Genomic DNA, 18197 nt, shown 5'->3' on the forward strand with positions numbered 1-18197 from the left:
CAAATGTTTAGGAAATTACCAATATTTGAAAAATAAACACAATTCTATAATTAACTCATAGGTTAAAGAAGAAATCACAGGAATAATATACACTAAAAAGGAATGACATTGAAAACAGCATAATATCAAGTGATGGGGATGCTAGAACTCAGCTGAGAAGGGAAATTTATAGCCTCAAATACTTATATTGGAAAGAAAAATGTATAAAATTGGTAATCTAAACTTACACCTTAACAAACTAGTAAAAGCAAATTAAACCCAAAGGAAGTAAGAGAAAAGAATAATGATTAGAAATGTATTAAATAGAAAAATAATTTTTTTAAAATATCAAAGTCAAAATTGATTTTTTGAAAAAAAATTACTAAATTCTTGGCAACACTGATTTTTTGATCAGTAGGAATATTAAAAACATGCCAATAAATTTAATAATTTAGAGGAAATGGTCAAATTCCTTAAAAAGCACAACTTACCAAAACTGACTTGATAAAATTTAAAATCAGAATTGCTGTATATCTAGTAAAGAAATTGAATCAAGGTATCTTCAAAGAAAACTCCAAGCCAAATAGTTTCGTTGTGAATTCTCTTAAATGTTTAAGAAGTATTGGTACCAACCTTACACAAACTCTTGACCAGCATAATCCTTACATTATAAGAAAAATAGACCAATATCTTTTATTAACACACAAAAAAATAGCTAATTAATTAAAAATGCTATATCATGACCAAATGGGATTTATCCCAGAGATTAGGTTGGTTTAATATATTTTTTTAAATCAATGAAATTCTCCCTGGCTGGTTTGGCTCAGTGGATAGAGCATCGGCCTGAGGACTGAAGGGTCCCAGGTTCGATTCCGGTCATGGGCACATGCCTGGGTTGCAGGCTTAATCCCCAGTGGGGGGCATGCAGGAGGCAGCCTATCGATTCTCATCATTGATGTTTCTGTCTCCCTCTCCCTCTCTGAAATCAATAAAAATATATTTTTTAAAAATCAATGAAATTCACTTTGTTAATTAATATATGATCACCTCAATTGATGCAAAAAAAAAACAAACAAAAAAAACATTTGGCCCTAGCCGGTTTGGCTTAGCCTGCACACTGAAGGGTCCCGTATTTGATTCGGTTCAAGGGCACATGCCCAGGTTCCAGGCTCCACCCCCATTAAGGAGTGTGCAGGAGGAGGCTGATGGATGATTTTCATCGTTGATGTTTCTATCTCTTCCTCTCTGAAATCAATAAAAATACATTTTAAAAAAATTTGAAAAATTCAACACCCATTTATGATAAAAGCAGAGTAAACCTGGAATAAAAGAATATCAATCTGATAAAGGGCATCTGAGAAAAACCTATGCCCAACATTGTAATTAAAGTGAAACATCATTTCCCCACTGAAATTAGTAATAAGGATGTCACCCCCTCACCACTTTAATTCAACTTGTTATTGGAGGTCATGGGTGGTGTAATAAGGGAACAAAATACAGGACATAAAGATTGGAAAGGAGCCCTAGCTGCTTTGGCTCAGTGGATAGAGTTAGCCTGCAGACTGAGGGTGCTGGGGTTCGATTCTGGTCAAGGGCACATGCCCAGGTTGCAGACTCAATACCCAGTAGGGGGCGTGCAGGAAGCAGTTGATTACTGATTCTCATTGTTGATGTTTCCGTTTCCCTCTTCCTCTCTGAAATCAATAAAATATTTTTAAAAAATTTTAAAAGATTGGAAAGGAAGAAGTAAAAACCATGTATTCACAAGTTACATGACTATTTACCTAGGAAAATTTAAGGAATCTACAGAACAACTCCTGGACCCAATAAGTGAATTTAGCAATGTTGCATAAAACAAGGTAAAAAAAAAAAAAAAACAAAAAAAACGTATTTCTATCTACTATCAACAATTTGAAAATGAAACCTTAGAAACAATTCTATTTAGAGTAGCATCAAAGAACATAAAATAGTTAAGGGAGAGAAACATTGATCAGCTACCTCCTTCATGCACCCCAACCCAGTATGTGCCCTGACACCGGGGATCAAACTGGCCACCTTTTGGTATACAGGACAGCACCCCAACCAACTGAACCACACTGGCCAGGGCAAAACCTGTACTGTTAAAACATAAAATACTACTGAGAGAAAGTCTAGAAAACAAATTCATAGATTAGAATTCAATGTTGTTAAAATGTCAATTCTCCCAAAGTTTATCTATAGGTTCAATGCAGCCCTAGTCAAAATCCTAATCACTTGTGTGTGTGTGTGTGTGTGTGTGTGTGTGTGTGTGTGGCAAGCTGGGGAAATTGACATTTATTCTTATGTCATAACAAAATGCAGAGATCCAGTATAATCGTTACAAAGCAGAATAAAGCAGTGTCAGTGCACAAATGGAACTAATTAGAATTAAAAATACACCTGCATACATACAGTCAATTGACTTTTTTTTTACAAAGGTGCCAAAGCTATTCAATGGGAGCAGAAAAAATTTTCAACAAATGAAATACTTTGTGCTGTAACAATTAGAAGTAAAAAAATGAAACATTGACCCCCCTACCTCATAGCACAACAAAATTAATTTGAAATTATCATAGACCTAAATGTCAAAGAAATAAAAGACAAAGAATACCTTAATGACCTAGGAGTAGGCAAAGATTTATTAGAAGACACAAAAAGCAGTACACAGAGAAAAAACGTTTGGATTTCACCAAAACAAACTTTTGCTCAAGACACCTTTAAGAAAATTAAACGGTAAATCACAGACTAGGCGAAGACATTTGGGATACATTTATTTGACAATGGGCTTGTTTCCAGAATAAATAAATAAACCTGTAAATCCATAATACAAACAAAAACCACTCAGGCAAAACCGAGGAGCAAATGCTTCACACACCAAAAAAAAAAAAAAAGATGTGGCCAATAAGTACATGAGAATGTGCCCAACATCATTAATTATCGAGGAGTTAAAAATTAGAACCACACAATACACCAAGTTACATAAACAAGAAAACTGGCCAGGGTGTGTATTTACTGGGTGTGTATCTAGTTCCTTCCTCTTACTCTACGGGTGGGAATGCAAGTGGTAAGGATCTGGGAAAACAGGTGGCAGTTTCCTGTGAAGTTAAACATACGCCCGCACAACCGCACAACCCGGGGGAAGCGGTTCCACTGTAAACGTTTTTGAAAACTCAGAATTGTACCCTTCAAATCTGTGCACTTTATTTAATCTAAACTTTACCCCTATATTAGCAAAACAAAAAAAATAAGATAAAATGAAAATCTAAACGGGTCCCCACAGGTGGGAAAAGCAGGGAGCTGGAGAGGAAAGGGAAACCGCGTGGGGAAGGCGGGGCGGGGAGGCTGCGCCCTGGTGTTGCCCTGCCCCTCTCCGCTAGTTGCGGTTTCGATTTCCCCGGCATCCTGAAAAAGCGCCTCCTGCTCCCTGTGCGCTTTAAAAGTGGGGCGCTGGTGAGGAGGGTCTTTGCGGGAGCCCAGCTGCAGGCATGACGGCCGAGGAGCGGCGGAATCTGCACGCCTTCCGGGACTATGTCACCAAGATCCTGGACCCTACCTACATCCTGAGCTACATGTCCCCCTGGTTTAAGGAGGGTGAGTGGTCGGCAGTGGCGCCCTCCCTTAGGACAGGAAACCTGTTCAGGACGTGTTTTCCCGTTGGTTTTTTTATCCCTTTTTTTAATCAACACGGGTAGCCTGCTGGGAACGCGGGGTTTGTGGCAAGATCCCCACAGCATTTCAGACTTAGAGCAGTGGTTCCCAACGTGGGGCACACGCCCCCAGGGGGGCAATTTGATTTTGAAGGGGGGCAATTCAAATATGTTATTAACAGTGAAGTTTTTGCATTTCTTGTGGTTCTAAGGGCCTCATATACAGTATATAAATATATATTGTGATATATTTATGCATTCCAATTTTGAAACTTTATTTGCTATTTTTTCATATCACTTCATATTATTATTATTATTTTTTAACCATTTCTTCCTCAGTACTTCAACTGCCCTTTTGTTCTTTTATTTTTCTCTTTCATGGATGTCATGTTCTTTGGAAGCTTGTTTAGACCAAGTTAATGGCCTTTTAGGCTTCCTCCATGTGAATAGAAGTCCACTTTTTGAATAATAAGAATTATATGTCACCGGGGGGCATCAGGATTTTAGAGATGCTTAGGTGGGGCATGGCCAAAAAAAGTTTGGGAACCACTGGACTAATGGTTGTCAGAGTTTGAGGGTGACCTTGAGGACCCAACTAGGGAAACTGAGTCTCAGTGAGGTGAAATGACTTACTTAGGGGTACACATCTATTTAGATTCAAAGTTGAAGAAACAAATCGCTGTCCATTTATTTCTATTAGAAGTTATGTCTACTGTTTTGTGCTGACATCAGCGATTCAGAAATAAGATACAGGCCCTGCCTTTAAATACTTTACAGCCCACGGTGTTGGTGGTGGGACACGGGTGAGGACAGATGTACACAAATGATTACAAAACACTCAGAGCTGCAAAAAAGTTCATGCTGACTCTGCAGGTCACTTCCAAAATAACTGAAAATGTGCAAAGGAGACTTGGAATGAATGACTTTAGGCTTTAATTCAGGTGTTTCCATTCAGCTTTTGATGCATATGATGATGGATAATGGCCATTAGGTACATTTGTATTGAAATGCCTTTTTAAAAATATACTTCATGGTATATTTTATTTATTTTTACAGTGAATAATGTTATTTTTTTTACTGATTTTTTTCTTTATTGATTAAGGTATTACATATGTGTCCTTATCCCCCCATTCCCCTCTACCCCCCCTGTATTGAAGTGCTTTGTGCGGGAGGTAAGCGCAGACTTTGGGAAACAGAAGGGAGATGGTACTGGGAGGGAATTGAGTTGAGTGGATCTGGCAATTTCTTTTCAGACTCCAAGTGCCTATATGCCTTTCCTGATGTGAGTCAGTTTTTGGAAATTGCATTAAAGCAGTTGGATAACCACCCTAACTGGTTTGGCTCAGTGGATGGAGGTCAGTCTGCGGACTGAAGGGTCCCAGGTTCGATTCCGGTCAAGGGCATGTACCTGAGTTGCGGGCACATCCCCAGTAGGGGGTGTGCAGGAGGCAGCTGATCGATGTTTCTCTCTCATTGATGTTTCTAACTCTCTATCCCTCTCTCTTCCTCTCTGTAAAAAATCAATAAAATATATATATTTTTAAAAAGCAGTTGGATAACTTTTCTGCTAATTGTCTGCAAAACCAGACCACAGGCTGTGGAGTGAGGAGTGAGAGTATACCACCAACAGTGAACCTCCACTTTGTAGTTGTGCTTAGAGTGAAGTCACAAAATAACATCCTAGTGACCACAGAGTAGCTTCCGCCCCTGAAGACTGTAAGCTGGTGCATGACATTCTTTTAGAATTTCCTGGAATGGGTGAAACACTAACAAACTGGTGTGAATTCCATTCTTTCATATTGATTCAATAAACAGATAACTCATGTGTCAGGCCTTATGCTAGCATTGGAGATAATTTACCCATATTTCTGCATATATAACCTAATAGGAAGCATCATGTTAGGACTAAGGAATTCATAGTGAATGAGATAGAAATGGTCCCTGCCTTGATTGAGATTAGAGTGCATATGTGAAGGCAGGTACCTAAATAAACAATAGATAATAAAGTGTGGCAAGTGCTTTGATGGAAAACCATAGTATGCTGTGGGAGTGCATAGGTAGGATAGTTTTTAATGCATATGTTAGATTTAATTTATAGTTACAATGCAACCACAGTAAAAATAACCAAAAGGTAAGTAAAATGTCTTTAAAAATTCTAGTCTGACTGGTATGGCTCAGTGGTTAAGCATTGACCTATGAACCAGGAGGGCATGGTTCGATTCCTGGTCAAGGCACATGCCTGGGTTGCAAGCTCAATCCCCAGTGTGGGGCCTGCAGGAGGCAGCCGATGAATGATTTTCTCTCATTATTGATGTTTCTATCTCTCCCTCTCCCTTCCTCTCTGAAATCAATAAAAAAAATTGTTTTTAAAGATAAGTAAAACAAAAAACAAGCTGAAGAACACTATGTATATTATCTTCATTTTTAATGTTAAAGGTACCATAGAGGCTTTATTTCAAGTCCCTCACCAGAGGCAATTTTTATCATTTAGTTGGTTTGTATCTTTACTGTTCATTTTTTTAAAATTTATCTTTATTGTTGAAAGTATTACAGATATTTCCTTTGGTTTTTTTTCCCATTGACCCCCTTCACCCCACACCGGCCCCTCCTAGGCCTTCATCAGCTACTGTCTGTGTCCATGAGCTATGCATATATGTGCATAGAAGTTCCTGGTTAATCTCTTTCCCACCCCTACAGTTCATATACATGGGTCCATAAACTTTTTGCTTTCTGCCCATCTTTTTCTGTTTTTTATTAGATTGATAAAGTTTCTATATCTCCTATTTTTTCTCTTGGAAGCTCTGGATTCTATGGGTCAACCTTAATTGTGACAAGTATATTCTATCAGTCAGGATTCAGTCAGAGAGTGGAAACACTAATGAGGGCAAATACTGGGGAGCACACCTCGAGCAATCAGAGTCCCAAAAGCATAAGAGGAACCAAGAGTACAAGAGCTTCTTTGTTCAGGGAATTAACTGTCCCAGATGTCTTCCTTCTTGCAGTGGCCATGCCCACTCTGGCCAATGATCTGTTCCCAGGTGTGACTGACAGACAAGTACCTTCCCGGGTACTTTACTGGGCATGCGTCCGTATATTCTTCTCCCTGTCCAGTCCCTTCCCCCTGCAATCTGTGGGGAACAGATCCGTGGCTCCCTGGGGAATGTAAAGCTTTAGCTTCCTGGTGAAGCTGCCCAAATGACATGCCTGTAATATTTGGCCTTCTTTGCTCCTTTGTTCTTGTTATTAATACTAGGTTAATTACAATGGTACCAAAATTAGATATGGTGATAGTTTCACAACTCTTAAAAATCATTGAATTTTATTGTTGCTGAGACAGAGAAGGAAGGCATCCCTTCCTTTCATTCAGCATACCTTTGTTGAGTATCTGTTACCTGCTATGTTCTCTTCTAATCCCTGAGGATATGATGGTTGACCATCCAGACATCTGGCTTACTCCCTTGGGAATTACATTCCATTGGCAATGTGGGGAAAAGTGGAAAATTACCAAATGTCAGGTCATAATGAAGGCAACGGTTTGATTACCACCTCAGACATGGAGTTAGTGCACAAAGTGTGTATGACAACCTGCTGGTTGGTGGGTACTTTCCTGCTACCTGGCCTCACTTTTTTTCTCTTTAGCTCCTCTTGCTTTCTCTTTTCTGCCATATTGCCTACTGTCTTAGCAAGAACCTGGAAAAAGGACCATGAAAATATCTCTGTTTATTTCTAACTTTGCTTGCTGAGTCCACTGTAATTGTTACTGATGCCATGGAGTGGTCCTATCCTCACACTCTTAGTCCTACAGTTAATTCAGACTTTTGAACAAGAGACTATGAAAATGTTGGAAGAAGTCTTTCTTCCATCTAAACCAGAACTACCATGACTTTGCCCTTGTTGTGGGAGACTTTTTCATATATCTTTAAGAAACTTCTTTTCTTTATAATAATCGTTTTGTTTCTCAACTGCCTTGATGTGGCTTTTTCTGTATATCTTTGGTTATAGAACTTCTTTTCAGCTAGACCAGGTGATTCTCAGTGATGGTTCTGTAGTTTAGTTGTAATTTTGATGTGGTCGAGGGAGGAGGTGAGCACATTGTTTACCTACTCCGCCATCTTGAGCAGAAGCCAATAAACTCCTTTTCCTTAGGTCTGCCTTAGAGTGTGCTCCTAGACTTCATACCAAACTAGGAGAATTTCCAGAAAGGATGGCAGGGTTGGTGAAGAATGAGCAGAGAATTTGCTGCCTTCCTGCTGTGCCTTCTATTGCTGTTTTGTTGCAGTTTCCATCTCCACTTCATAAATTTTGAAAACCCTGTTCAGGCTTTTCTTTCAGTTATTGTCATAATTAGCTAGTTATTAATATTAATAATATGAAGAGAGCAAAGGGGAGGCCAGACATAATAAGCATGGTCATCTGGGCAGCTTCACCAGGAAACTACAGCTTCAAGCTTCCCAGGGAACCACCTGTCCATACCCTGCAGATCACTGGGGGAAGGAACCCAACAAAGAGGAAGATAAGCACATGTGCAGCGAAGTCTGGGTGTCATAGGGAAGGTCCTTGTTTGCCAGTCTACCCTGGGAAAAAGATAATTGGCTAAGGGGGTGAAGCCACTGCAAGCACATGAAGGGTTAATTGGTTAAGCTCCTGGTTATAGTCCCCAAAGAGTTCCTCTCTCTTGTGCTCTTGCTCGCTCTTGAGCTCTCTTGCTGTTTGACCTACACTTGCCCACCATGTGGCCTTAGGCATGCAATGGACTGGAGATGGGAACACAAGCTCAGCTAGCCAGATGCTGGATTGGACTGTGCTTTAATATGAAGTGGAGACTCTGGGCAGTGGCCTTAATTCTAGCCTGCTGAAGGCAAGATTGGACTTTTTCCATGGTGGGAAGGAGGGAAATGGGACATTGGAAATCCAGGGGTTCAATTCCACAGAAATAAAGATCACTCCTCCTCCCTCAAGAGTCTCAGAAAATTCATTTTCTTGCAACATCGCAGGAACTCCACTTCCACAGGTTACAGAGGCTGCCACAGAGAGCACCCCACCAATAACACAATGGTTAATGGTTCTACAGTTTGATGAATCACTCTTGCTTCTCTCTGTAGATGAGGTGCAGTATATTCAAGCTGAGAAAAACAACAAGGGTGTGATGGAGGCTGCTACACTTTTTCTCAAGTTCCTATTGGAGCTCCAGGAGGAAGGCTGGTTTCGTGGCTTTTTGGATGCTCTTCACCATGCAGGTTTGTTTATTCTTTTCCCTCACAAATCAAAGTATATTACTTGACTGTTTCCAAATGCTGTAAAAGTGAAATGCTATTAATCTTGAAGTGTCCACATATAATTAGTCTTTTTTTAAATGTTTTTATTGATTTTTAGAGAGAGAGGAAGGGAGAAGAGAATAGAGTGATAGAAACATTGATGAACGAGAAACATCATCGATTGACTGCCTTCTGCATGCCCCCTGCTAGGGATTGAGTCCTCAAACCAGGCATGTGCCTTGACCAGGAATCAAACCAGTGACCGTTTGGTCCCTGGGTTGACACTCAACTGCTGAGCCATACCAGCACGTCTAGTTCATGTCTTTTAATCTGAAGCAATGTGAAGACTATTTTCAGGCAGATAATATAATTGTCTACCTGAAATATCTAAAGGAGTCTACAGAGTATTGTAAGTAATGGTAGAATTTAGCATCTTCATTGGATAGAAGATAGTATACAAAAGTTAGTTGCATTTTCACCCACTGGAAGCAAATAGAAATATCATTTATATTAGTAACAGAAGTTATCATGTATTTAGAAATAAACCCAGCAAAAGGTGGGTAAAGTCTGAATGGAGAACATGATAAAATGTTATTGAAAGATATTAAAGAAGTCCTATTTAAATGGAGATACATACCCATGCGTATGAAGAGGACAACTTGATATCATAAAAATGTCATCTCTCCCTATATTGACCTATATATTCAATACAATTCTAGTAAAAATCTTACATGCTTTTTTATGAGTTTGACAAGCTGATTCTAAAATGTATTTGAAAGAATTATGACCCAAGAACAATCAATAACTCTCTAGAGAAGAATTAAATAGTCTGGGGTTTTCCCTTTGAGATATCAAGTTTTATTGTAAAGCTGTAGGCATTGAGACAGTGCGACTCTGTTCCTAGAACCAACCAGCTGACCAATGAAATAGAATAGAGTCTTCAACTAGGCTCATGTATTTATGGAAACCTGTTATATTATAGATCTCTGGGAAAGGAGGATTATTAGGAAAGGAGGGGCTTTTTGATTAACTGCAGTGGGCCATTATAAACAGGATAGTTTAAAGAGGTTAAGATTAAAAACCAAACAAACCTTAACTTTCCTATCCAAGCGGATACAAATAAATTTGTGTTCCTTAATTCATTCCATTCATATATACACACACAATATGAATTCAAAAGAATTAAAGATTTAATTCTAAAAGGTAAAATTTTAACAATTTTACAAGAGAATATAGGATCATATTTTTATGACCTTGGATTATGGCAAGATTTCTGAAACAAGATATTCAAGCATTAACCATAAAAGAAAGATTGAAAAGTTCCATGACATTAATATTAAGAGCATTCGTTTGTCAAAACACACTATAAAGAAAGTGAAAAAAAGCAGATTGGGAGAAGATATCCGCAAAATACATTATGACCAAAGAATTAATATATAGAATGTTTTTTAAAAGGCTTTAAAATCAATTAGGAAAAGAAAGAAAACTTCAGCCTTGGCCAGTGTGGCTCAGTTGGTTGTAATGTCCTATGCACTGAAGGGTCACAGATTCAGTTCCTGGTCAGGGAACAAACCCATGGTTTTATCCCCAGTTGGGGTGTGTATGGGAGGCAACCAATCAATGTTTCTGTCTCACATTGATGTTTCTCTCTTTATCCTCCCTTCCTCTCTCTCTAAAAATAATTATTTATTATAAAAATAATTAATTAATATTTGTTATAAATTAGGAACATGATGAGGTAACATTTTATAACTAGTAGATAGCCAAACTTAATAAGTCCAACAGTGTTAAGGCTTGAAGAGGACATTTAATAACAGGTAATCTTAGCTATCACCCTACAACCCTGGCCAGTGTGGCTCAGTTGGTTGTGCGTTGTCCCATGTACCAAAAGCTTGCCAGTTTGATTTCTGGTCAAGGCACATGCCTGGGTTGTGGGTTCAATCCTTGGCGTGCAGGAGGCAGCCAATGGATGTTTCTCACTCTCTGCCTGTCCCTTCCTCTCTAAAATCAATAAAAACATATTTAATTTAAAAAAATCACCCTACAGAGTGTAACTTGATAAAACTATTTTGAAAAACAATTTGGCATAGTTCAACTCCCATGTATCCTATTGAACAGTTTTACTCTTAGGTATGTACCCTAACAAAATTCTTACACAAATTTTCCCAAATTCATACATGAATGTTCATAGTATAATTGTTTGTATTAACAAAAGCAAGCAAGCAAACAAAACTAGAAGCAACCTCGAGAAGAGGAGAATGGATAAATAATTTTTAAAATATTCACATGATGGTTGAATATACTGCAATGAAAAGGTATTGTTACAGAAGACCAAAGAAATACCAAGCTCGCTTCGTAGAGAAAGGGAGGGACCCCGTTTATTAACACTAGTGGACTCCGGGAATAATTTCCAAATCAGAGTGAAGAAACATGCAGAGAGCCTGTCTATATATCCCGCTGGGGTCTTTGTCTTGCAGATAGGCCCCCTGCCCCCTTCGTGGCCCTGCAGAAAGGCCCCCAGGTATCAGGCCACATCCTGGCACCAGCATAACAACCCTCCCCCACCCAGGGCAGTGCGTTGTTCACCGATTTTATGGCCTGACACACCTTGCTAGACCAGTTTCCTCCTCAGTATGAGCAAAGCTACAGACAACAACACAGGTGAAGCTTAGAAATGTAATATTAAACTGTTTTAAAAATCAGAGAAAATTCCATTTAGTAGAATATAATTATAAAGTTCCAAGCAAGCTAAACAAAACATATTGTTTAGAGAATCAAAGATATGTCATGCAACTACTCAAAAAAATTAAGGGATTGATACATCAAATACAAGGTAGGAGTATATTTGCAAGGAGATAGGAGGGTGGGAGAAAAAGAGGCACACACCCGCAATATAATGGAATATTCTAGTTCTTAAGTTGTGAATGGATTTACATGTGTTCATTTTGTTGTTCTGCTATTTATCTACACTAATAAAAGAGGAACATGCAAATTAACCATTACTCTGCTACACCCACCAGCCAGTCAGGAGCAAGTATGCAAATTAACCCAACTAAGATGGCGGCGGCCACAGAGCTGGAGCGAGCAGGAGGCTTGGGTTGCCCCCGGCGATGGAGGAAGCCAAGCTTCCCGCCTGCCCTGGCCGGCCCTGAGCTCCGTTCAAGGCTACAAAGTTTCAGTTATAGAAGATAAATAAATCCCAGATACCTGCTTCCAGCCCGCCCTGGCCTCTGCTCAAGGAGGCGCTGAAAAAAAGAAAAAAAAGGAGAGGCTGGGAGCTTGGGTCGCCGGGGGGCGTGCCCAGCCTGAAAACGGCCATCAGCCCCTCACTCAGGCTGGCCAGGCACCCCAGCAGGACCCCCCCCCACCCTGAAGGGGCTGTGGGCAGCCTGAAAACGGCCCTCAGCCCCTCACCCAGGCTGGCCACACCCCCATGGGGTGAGGGTCCTCGCTGGGGGTGTGGCCAGCCTGAAAACAGCCCTCAGCCCCTCAAGCAGGCTGGCCAAGCACCCCAGCGGGACCCGACGACCCTGAAGGGGCTGTGGCCAGCCTGCAAACAGCCATCAGCCCCCCACCCAAGCTGGCCAGGCATCCCAGTGGGGATCCCCATCCTGAAGGGGGTGTGGCCAGCCTGCAAAAAGCCATCAGCCCCTCACCTAGGCTGGCCAGGTACCCCAGCAGGACCCCCACCCTGATCCGGGATACACTTCAGGGCAAACCAGCCAGCTCCCACCCATGCACCAGGCCTCTATCTATACTAATAAAAGGGTAATATGCTAATTAGACTGGGAGATCTTCCAGGAGACCTTCCAGACATTCTTCTGGACAGAGCCATGGTGCCGGGGGTGAGGTAGAGGCGGTTCGAGGCCAAGAGAGGAGGGCAGTTGTGGGTGATCAGGCCAGGATGGGACAGCAGTTGTGGGTGATCAGGCTGATGGGGGGCGGGGCCATTGGGGGTAAGCAGACTAGCAGGGGGGCCAGTTGGGGGCAAGGAGGCCATCAGTGGGGGTCAGTTGGAGGTGATCAGGACAGCAGGGGGCGCAATTTGGAGTGAGCAGGCCAGCAGGGGGGCAGTTGGGGGTGAGCAGGCCAGTGGGGGAGGCGAGGTGGGGGTGAGCACACTGGCTCGGGGGACAGTTGGGGGTGAGCAGGCCAGCAGGCAGAGTGGTTAGGGGCAGTCAGGCAGGCAGGCAGGCAGGTGAGTGGTTAGGAGCCCAGTAGTCCCGGATTGTGAGAGGGATGTCCAACTGCCGGGTTTAGGCCCGATCCCTGTAAACCAACAGTAGGACATCCTTCGTGGGGTCCTAGATTGGAAAGGGTGCAGGCTGGGCTGAGGGATACCCCCCCCCCCTGCACAAATTTTGTGCACCGGGCCACTAGTATACTAATAAAAAGGTTGTGGGCCTTAAGATTGGACAAGCCTGGTAATTCTTTAGAGAACTTTAGAGTGAAGCATTCTTGGATTATTACAATTGGAAGTAATTTTTTTCCACCTCAGATTTTCTCATTATACTTAGTTTTATTTTCTTGGAATAACACAGAAGGTAATCTCCTAAGGGGCTGGAATTATAATCTGTATTTCTGTTTGCCTTTACTAATTTGCACTGACAAGAAACTTAACATGATGGCTTGGCTCATTGAAAGATGAATCAGGAGTTGTAGGTGGAATCTATGGATGCACTTTGGAAGGAAGATTTTATACTAAGATCAAATGTAAAACCTCACATATATCCTTTGTATTTTCTCCCAAGAGATGATAAATATTGTTAGAAGATCTAAAATGTTGGGTACCTAAAATGAATATCGAGTTTTCTTTTTGAAAGTTCATAATAACTAAGGAGACATAGATATTTTTGAGTTTTCTCACTATACATTCAGACATGATTTCTTGATATTAAATAATCTCAAAGTATTTTTTAGTTGGTCTCATAAAAGCCCCCAATTCTCTTTCTCTCTCTCTCTTTTTTTTTTTCAGGTTATTCTGGACTTTATGAAGCCATTGAAAGTTGGGATTTCCACAAAATAGAAAAGTTGGAGGAACATAGATCGCTTTTAAGGCGTTTGCAACCAGAATTTAAAACCAGAATTAATCCAAATGATATCCTTCCTGAAGTATCTGAATGTTTAATTAATCAGGAATGTGAAGAAATTAGACAGGTAATTTAATTAAAATAAAATTTTGAATTGGGAAATAATTTGAACATGGAAAATGTTTTCGTTTTCTATAATGCTTTAGACCTAAGAAAGATCCTGCAACCCACAAAAGTCTTCAAATCTCAGGCTTAATTACCTAGAATAGTAATTTAATTGTGAATTGAGTAATTTTTATGTCACAATTTTTTTCAGGTTTGTCCTATTTTCAGTTAAAAAGATTTTTATTGCTTTCTGAATAATGTTTTATGCAAATTTAAATAAAATCAACTAGTTTAGCAAATTAAAAAAAGCCATATAATCTAGTGGCTAAGTATTCAGGCTCTGGACACAAATAAACTTTGTTAGAATCCTAACTCAACCACTTACTAGTGATATGATCTTAGGCAAGTTACTTAGTTTCTCTAAACCTCTGTTTATTCATGTTTAAAATGGCGTCTTATTACTATATTTTTATAAATATTAAATTAGATAATATATGTAAAGTGCTTACATATGTCTGGTGCATAATAAGTGCTCAGTAAATTTTAGTTATTATGATTATGATTAATAATAAAAGTCATGTAAATCTCACCACCTTGAAAAACCCATTTGTTAATATTTGCTTATGTCCTTTCAAATGTCTCTCTATGCCAGTATACCCATATTTTGAATGGCTAGTATGTGGGTTGTTTTCCTAATATTGCTGATGATGATTGAATATAAGATCTCAGAGGAGGTGAGAATACTTGGCTTGACATAGTGATACAATATGAAGAGGACAAGGACAAAGGAAGGGTTTTTTATTTTATTTATTTATTTATTTTTAAATATATATTTTATTGTTTTTTTAAAAAGAGGAAGAGAGGGTGATAGAGAGTTAGATATGCTGATGAGAGAGGAACATCGATCAGCTGCCTCCTGCACAACCCCTTCTGGGGATGTGTCCACAACCAAGATACATGCCCTTGACCAGAATCGAACCTAGGATCCTTCAGTCCGCAGGCCGACGCTCTATCCACTGAGCCAAACCAGTTCGGGCAGTGGTCGACAAACTGCGGCTTGGCAAACTGCGGCTCGCGAGCCACATGCGGCTCTTTGGTCCCTTGAGTGTGGCTCTTCCACAAAATACAGGCTCTTCCACAAAATACCGACTTCTGCGCATGGGCCACGAAGTTTCAATCGCACTGTACGTGCGCGCCCGCACATGGTATTTTGTGGAAGAGCCACACTCAAGGGGCCAAAGAGCCGCATGTGGCTCGCGAGCCACGGTTTACCGACCACGAGATTAGGGCAAAGGAAGGGTTTTTTAAAAAATTGTGTGGGATGGGGCAAAAATGTTCATGAATAAGACCTATTGAACCAAACAATAATTTTAAATCAGATAGTACTTGAGTTGGTATTTCTTCAATAAAAACTCATAAAAGGAAAACTTTGAAATAATTGATCAGTCAACTGCAGTTGTCTTGCTCAGGTTTGTTCCAACAAGGGGCCGATGGCAGGTGCAGAGAAAATGGTTGAGTGCCTTCTCAGATCAGACAAGGAGAACTGGCCCAAATATTTGAAACTTGCTTTGGAGAAAGAAGAGAGCAATTTCAGTGAACTGTGGATTATAGAGAAAGGTAGGATTTTGAAGGAACAGTTCTGAAGCGGGGAGGGGAGGGTCTGAAAACATGCTCTGCTTCCTCATAGTTCTCCTTAGGGCTTCCTTCACTCCTACCTGTTTTTCACTCGCTGTCAGAGGCATTTTTCCCCTCTGATACCCATCGCTACCTCTCTAATGAGAGATCAGCATGAAATTGAATTCTGGAAGGCAAGGGGCTCCTTGCCTACAGAAGTAGTTTGGGTGTATATAACCCCTAAATATGGACCAGGGCAAACCGTTCTCATCCAGAATTAGCCCATCTGGCCCAAAGGACTTAGGGGAGGCAGGGTCTGAGCTCACTATTTGGGTTTAGATTATCAGAGAAATCTCTTGAAAACTCAAGAGTTAAGAAGGTCCAAACCAGGACTTATCCCTTTTCACAGTAGATTCATGATAGACATTGCTTGGTTCTCTGCCTGGAAGCCATCTGGAACTGAACCAGAGCAGGATTGAAAAAAAGAACCTATTGTGATTAAGTATCTGAGTCCTGAAGCTAACCTCAAAGCATCATTTTAAAGCAGTGGTTCTCAACCTGTGAGTCGAGACCCCTTTGGGGGTCGAATGACCCTTTCACAGGGGTCGCCTAAGACCATCGGAAAACACATATATTATTCATAATGTTTTTGTGAATAATCACTATGCTTCAATTATGTTCAATTTGTAACAATGAAAATACATCCTGCATATCAGGTATTTACATTACGATTCATAACAGTAGCAAAATTACAGATATGAAGTAGCAATGAAAATAATTTTATGGTTGGGGGTCACCACAACATGAGGAACTGTATTAAAGGGTTGCAGCATTAGGAAGGTTGAGAACTACTGTTTTAAAGGTTGAGTTTGGTAAACCCTCTTAGCTTTTTGTGGCTTCTTTAGATCACATGTTGTTCCAGAAATACACATCTGATTTCGTGGGGAGGCCAGGAAAGGAAGACATGAATATCTTCTTTAGTGTGCTTATGAACCACCCGGGGATCTTGTTCAAATGCAGATTCTGATGCTGTAGGGGTTCAAGAGTCTGCATTTCTAACAAGTTCCTGAAATTGCTGATCTATGTCCTACACTTTGAATAATAAAGTCGGAAATGACTTTGGAGTTCAAACTCCAAGTTGAGATAGCAAACTTGAAAAGATTATTTTAATTGTTTTAAAGGTGACAGGAGTGTTTGTGAGAAATCTTAATGGGAGTTTACAATTTTAGTATTATGACCTCATTGTGAGGCTTTCACAATCAAGACTGGAATCAGTTTATGTAAAGATTCTAAGATGCTTCTTGGTCTCATAAAGGTGCAAAAGAGGAAACGAAAGAGCTTGAGGATGGGGAAATAGAAACTTCCGACGTACAGATTTTCTACAAGGAAGAACCAGAATGCCAGAATCTTAGTCAGAATTCATGTCCACCTTCAGGTACCCAGCACTCTTTTTTCTTTTCCATATGTTGCCCTTCAAGTATTTTGTGTGGGGACTTGTTTTCAGTACCAAAAGTCACAGCCTTATGAAAAGGTTTTTAAGGGAAAGTAATAAAGAAAAGAGAATTTACATGACAAGAAATACTTTTTTCTATGGTTAGGAATTCAATTGTCAACTTCTTCCTCTTCTATCTTCTTTTTTTGGTCTTCTTTTATCACTAAGAAAATATAGGCAGCTCTACATGAAAATGCAAATAGTCCTCCCAGAAACTCCATGTCCATGAGCTCCTTCTTTCACAGACAGGATTTTAAAAATCAGCCCTGCTTTCTAATGAAATATTTCTACTATTTGAGAGTCATTTGCTATCTTTCCTTCTAGGATCCCAGGGCTGCAGTGTAAATTGATGAAGTTTGTGCGCTGCCCATGTGTACGTGGCTGAGGGTTGAGAGGGGATTGAGATCCAGCTTGTGCTGTTTGTCAAACAGTGCGTTAAGGGCTATGTCCTCTGAGCGGAGAGCTTTTTCTAATTCATACAAAGGCCCGGTATGAGTTACCTGTGGCTGTAAAAGGCCCATCTTACTCTTTTCATGAGACCAGAAAGTTGCATAATAAGCCATAGTAAAAAGTTATTTACCAAAGGGCATCAGGGGGAAAATTATGATATACATTAGTAGTATTAGAAGAAAGATGTGATTTGGGGATAACACCATGAGAAGCAAATTTATAGATTACTTCTGCAACTGAATGATTCAAGTTTTTGGTCATTTCAAAATAAAATCAATGAATGTAAGTTGCTTTCAACTTTTCTGACATGTGAAAGGTCCTTAGTGAACTCTCTTAACCTTTTAGAAAGTCTCCTTTTCTTTCAAATAGATAGTTTGGACTCAATAGATGATTTTCAAGGTATTTGTGGCTCTTAACATATTTCCATTTGCTTATCTATTAGTGATATAAAGCCTCTGATTGTTTTTTAAAACTTCTGGTTCTTGCCTGCTGGCATGGCTCAGTGGTTGAGCGTAGACCTATGAACCAAGAGGTCACAGTTTGATTCTGGTCAGGGCACATGCCCAGGTTGTGGGCTCAGTCCTTTAGTGGGGGGATGGGGGGTGCA

The 18197-nt window shown here is 40.2% G+C and overlaps 1 protein-coding gene across 4 annotated transcripts in view; it reads left to right on the forward strand.

Annotated features, from left to right (window-relative positions):
• The first annotated feature begins 3397 nt into the window (after positions 1-3397).
• The window catches only part of DDX58 (DExD/H-box helicase 58), a 48386-nt gene continuing 33586 nt past the window's right edge, over positions 3398-18197 (forward strand). For all 4 annotated transcript variants that reach the window (XM_014464378.2, XM_014464379.2, XM_023762488.1 and 1 more), the window contains exons 1-5: positions 3398-3588; positions 8747-8881; positions 13875-14056; positions 15504-15651; positions 16964-17083. In XM_014464378.2, coding sequence (XP_014319864.1) covers positions 3483-3588; positions 8747-8881; positions 13875-14056; positions 15504-15651; positions 16964-17083 — 691 coding nt within the window. In that variant the 5' untranslated portion in view covers positions 3398-3482. The remainder of the gene's footprint in view (positions 3589-8746; positions 8882-13874; positions 14057-15503; positions 15652-16963; positions 17084-18197) is intronic.

Source organism: Myotis lucifugus, unplaced genomic scaffold, assembly GCF_000147115.1.
Source record: "Myotis lucifugus unplaced genomic scaffold, Myoluc2.0 scaffold_246, whole genome shotgun sequence".
Taxonomy (NCBI): Eukaryota; Metazoa; Chordata; class Mammalia; order Chiroptera; family Vespertilionidae; genus Myotis; species Myotis lucifugus.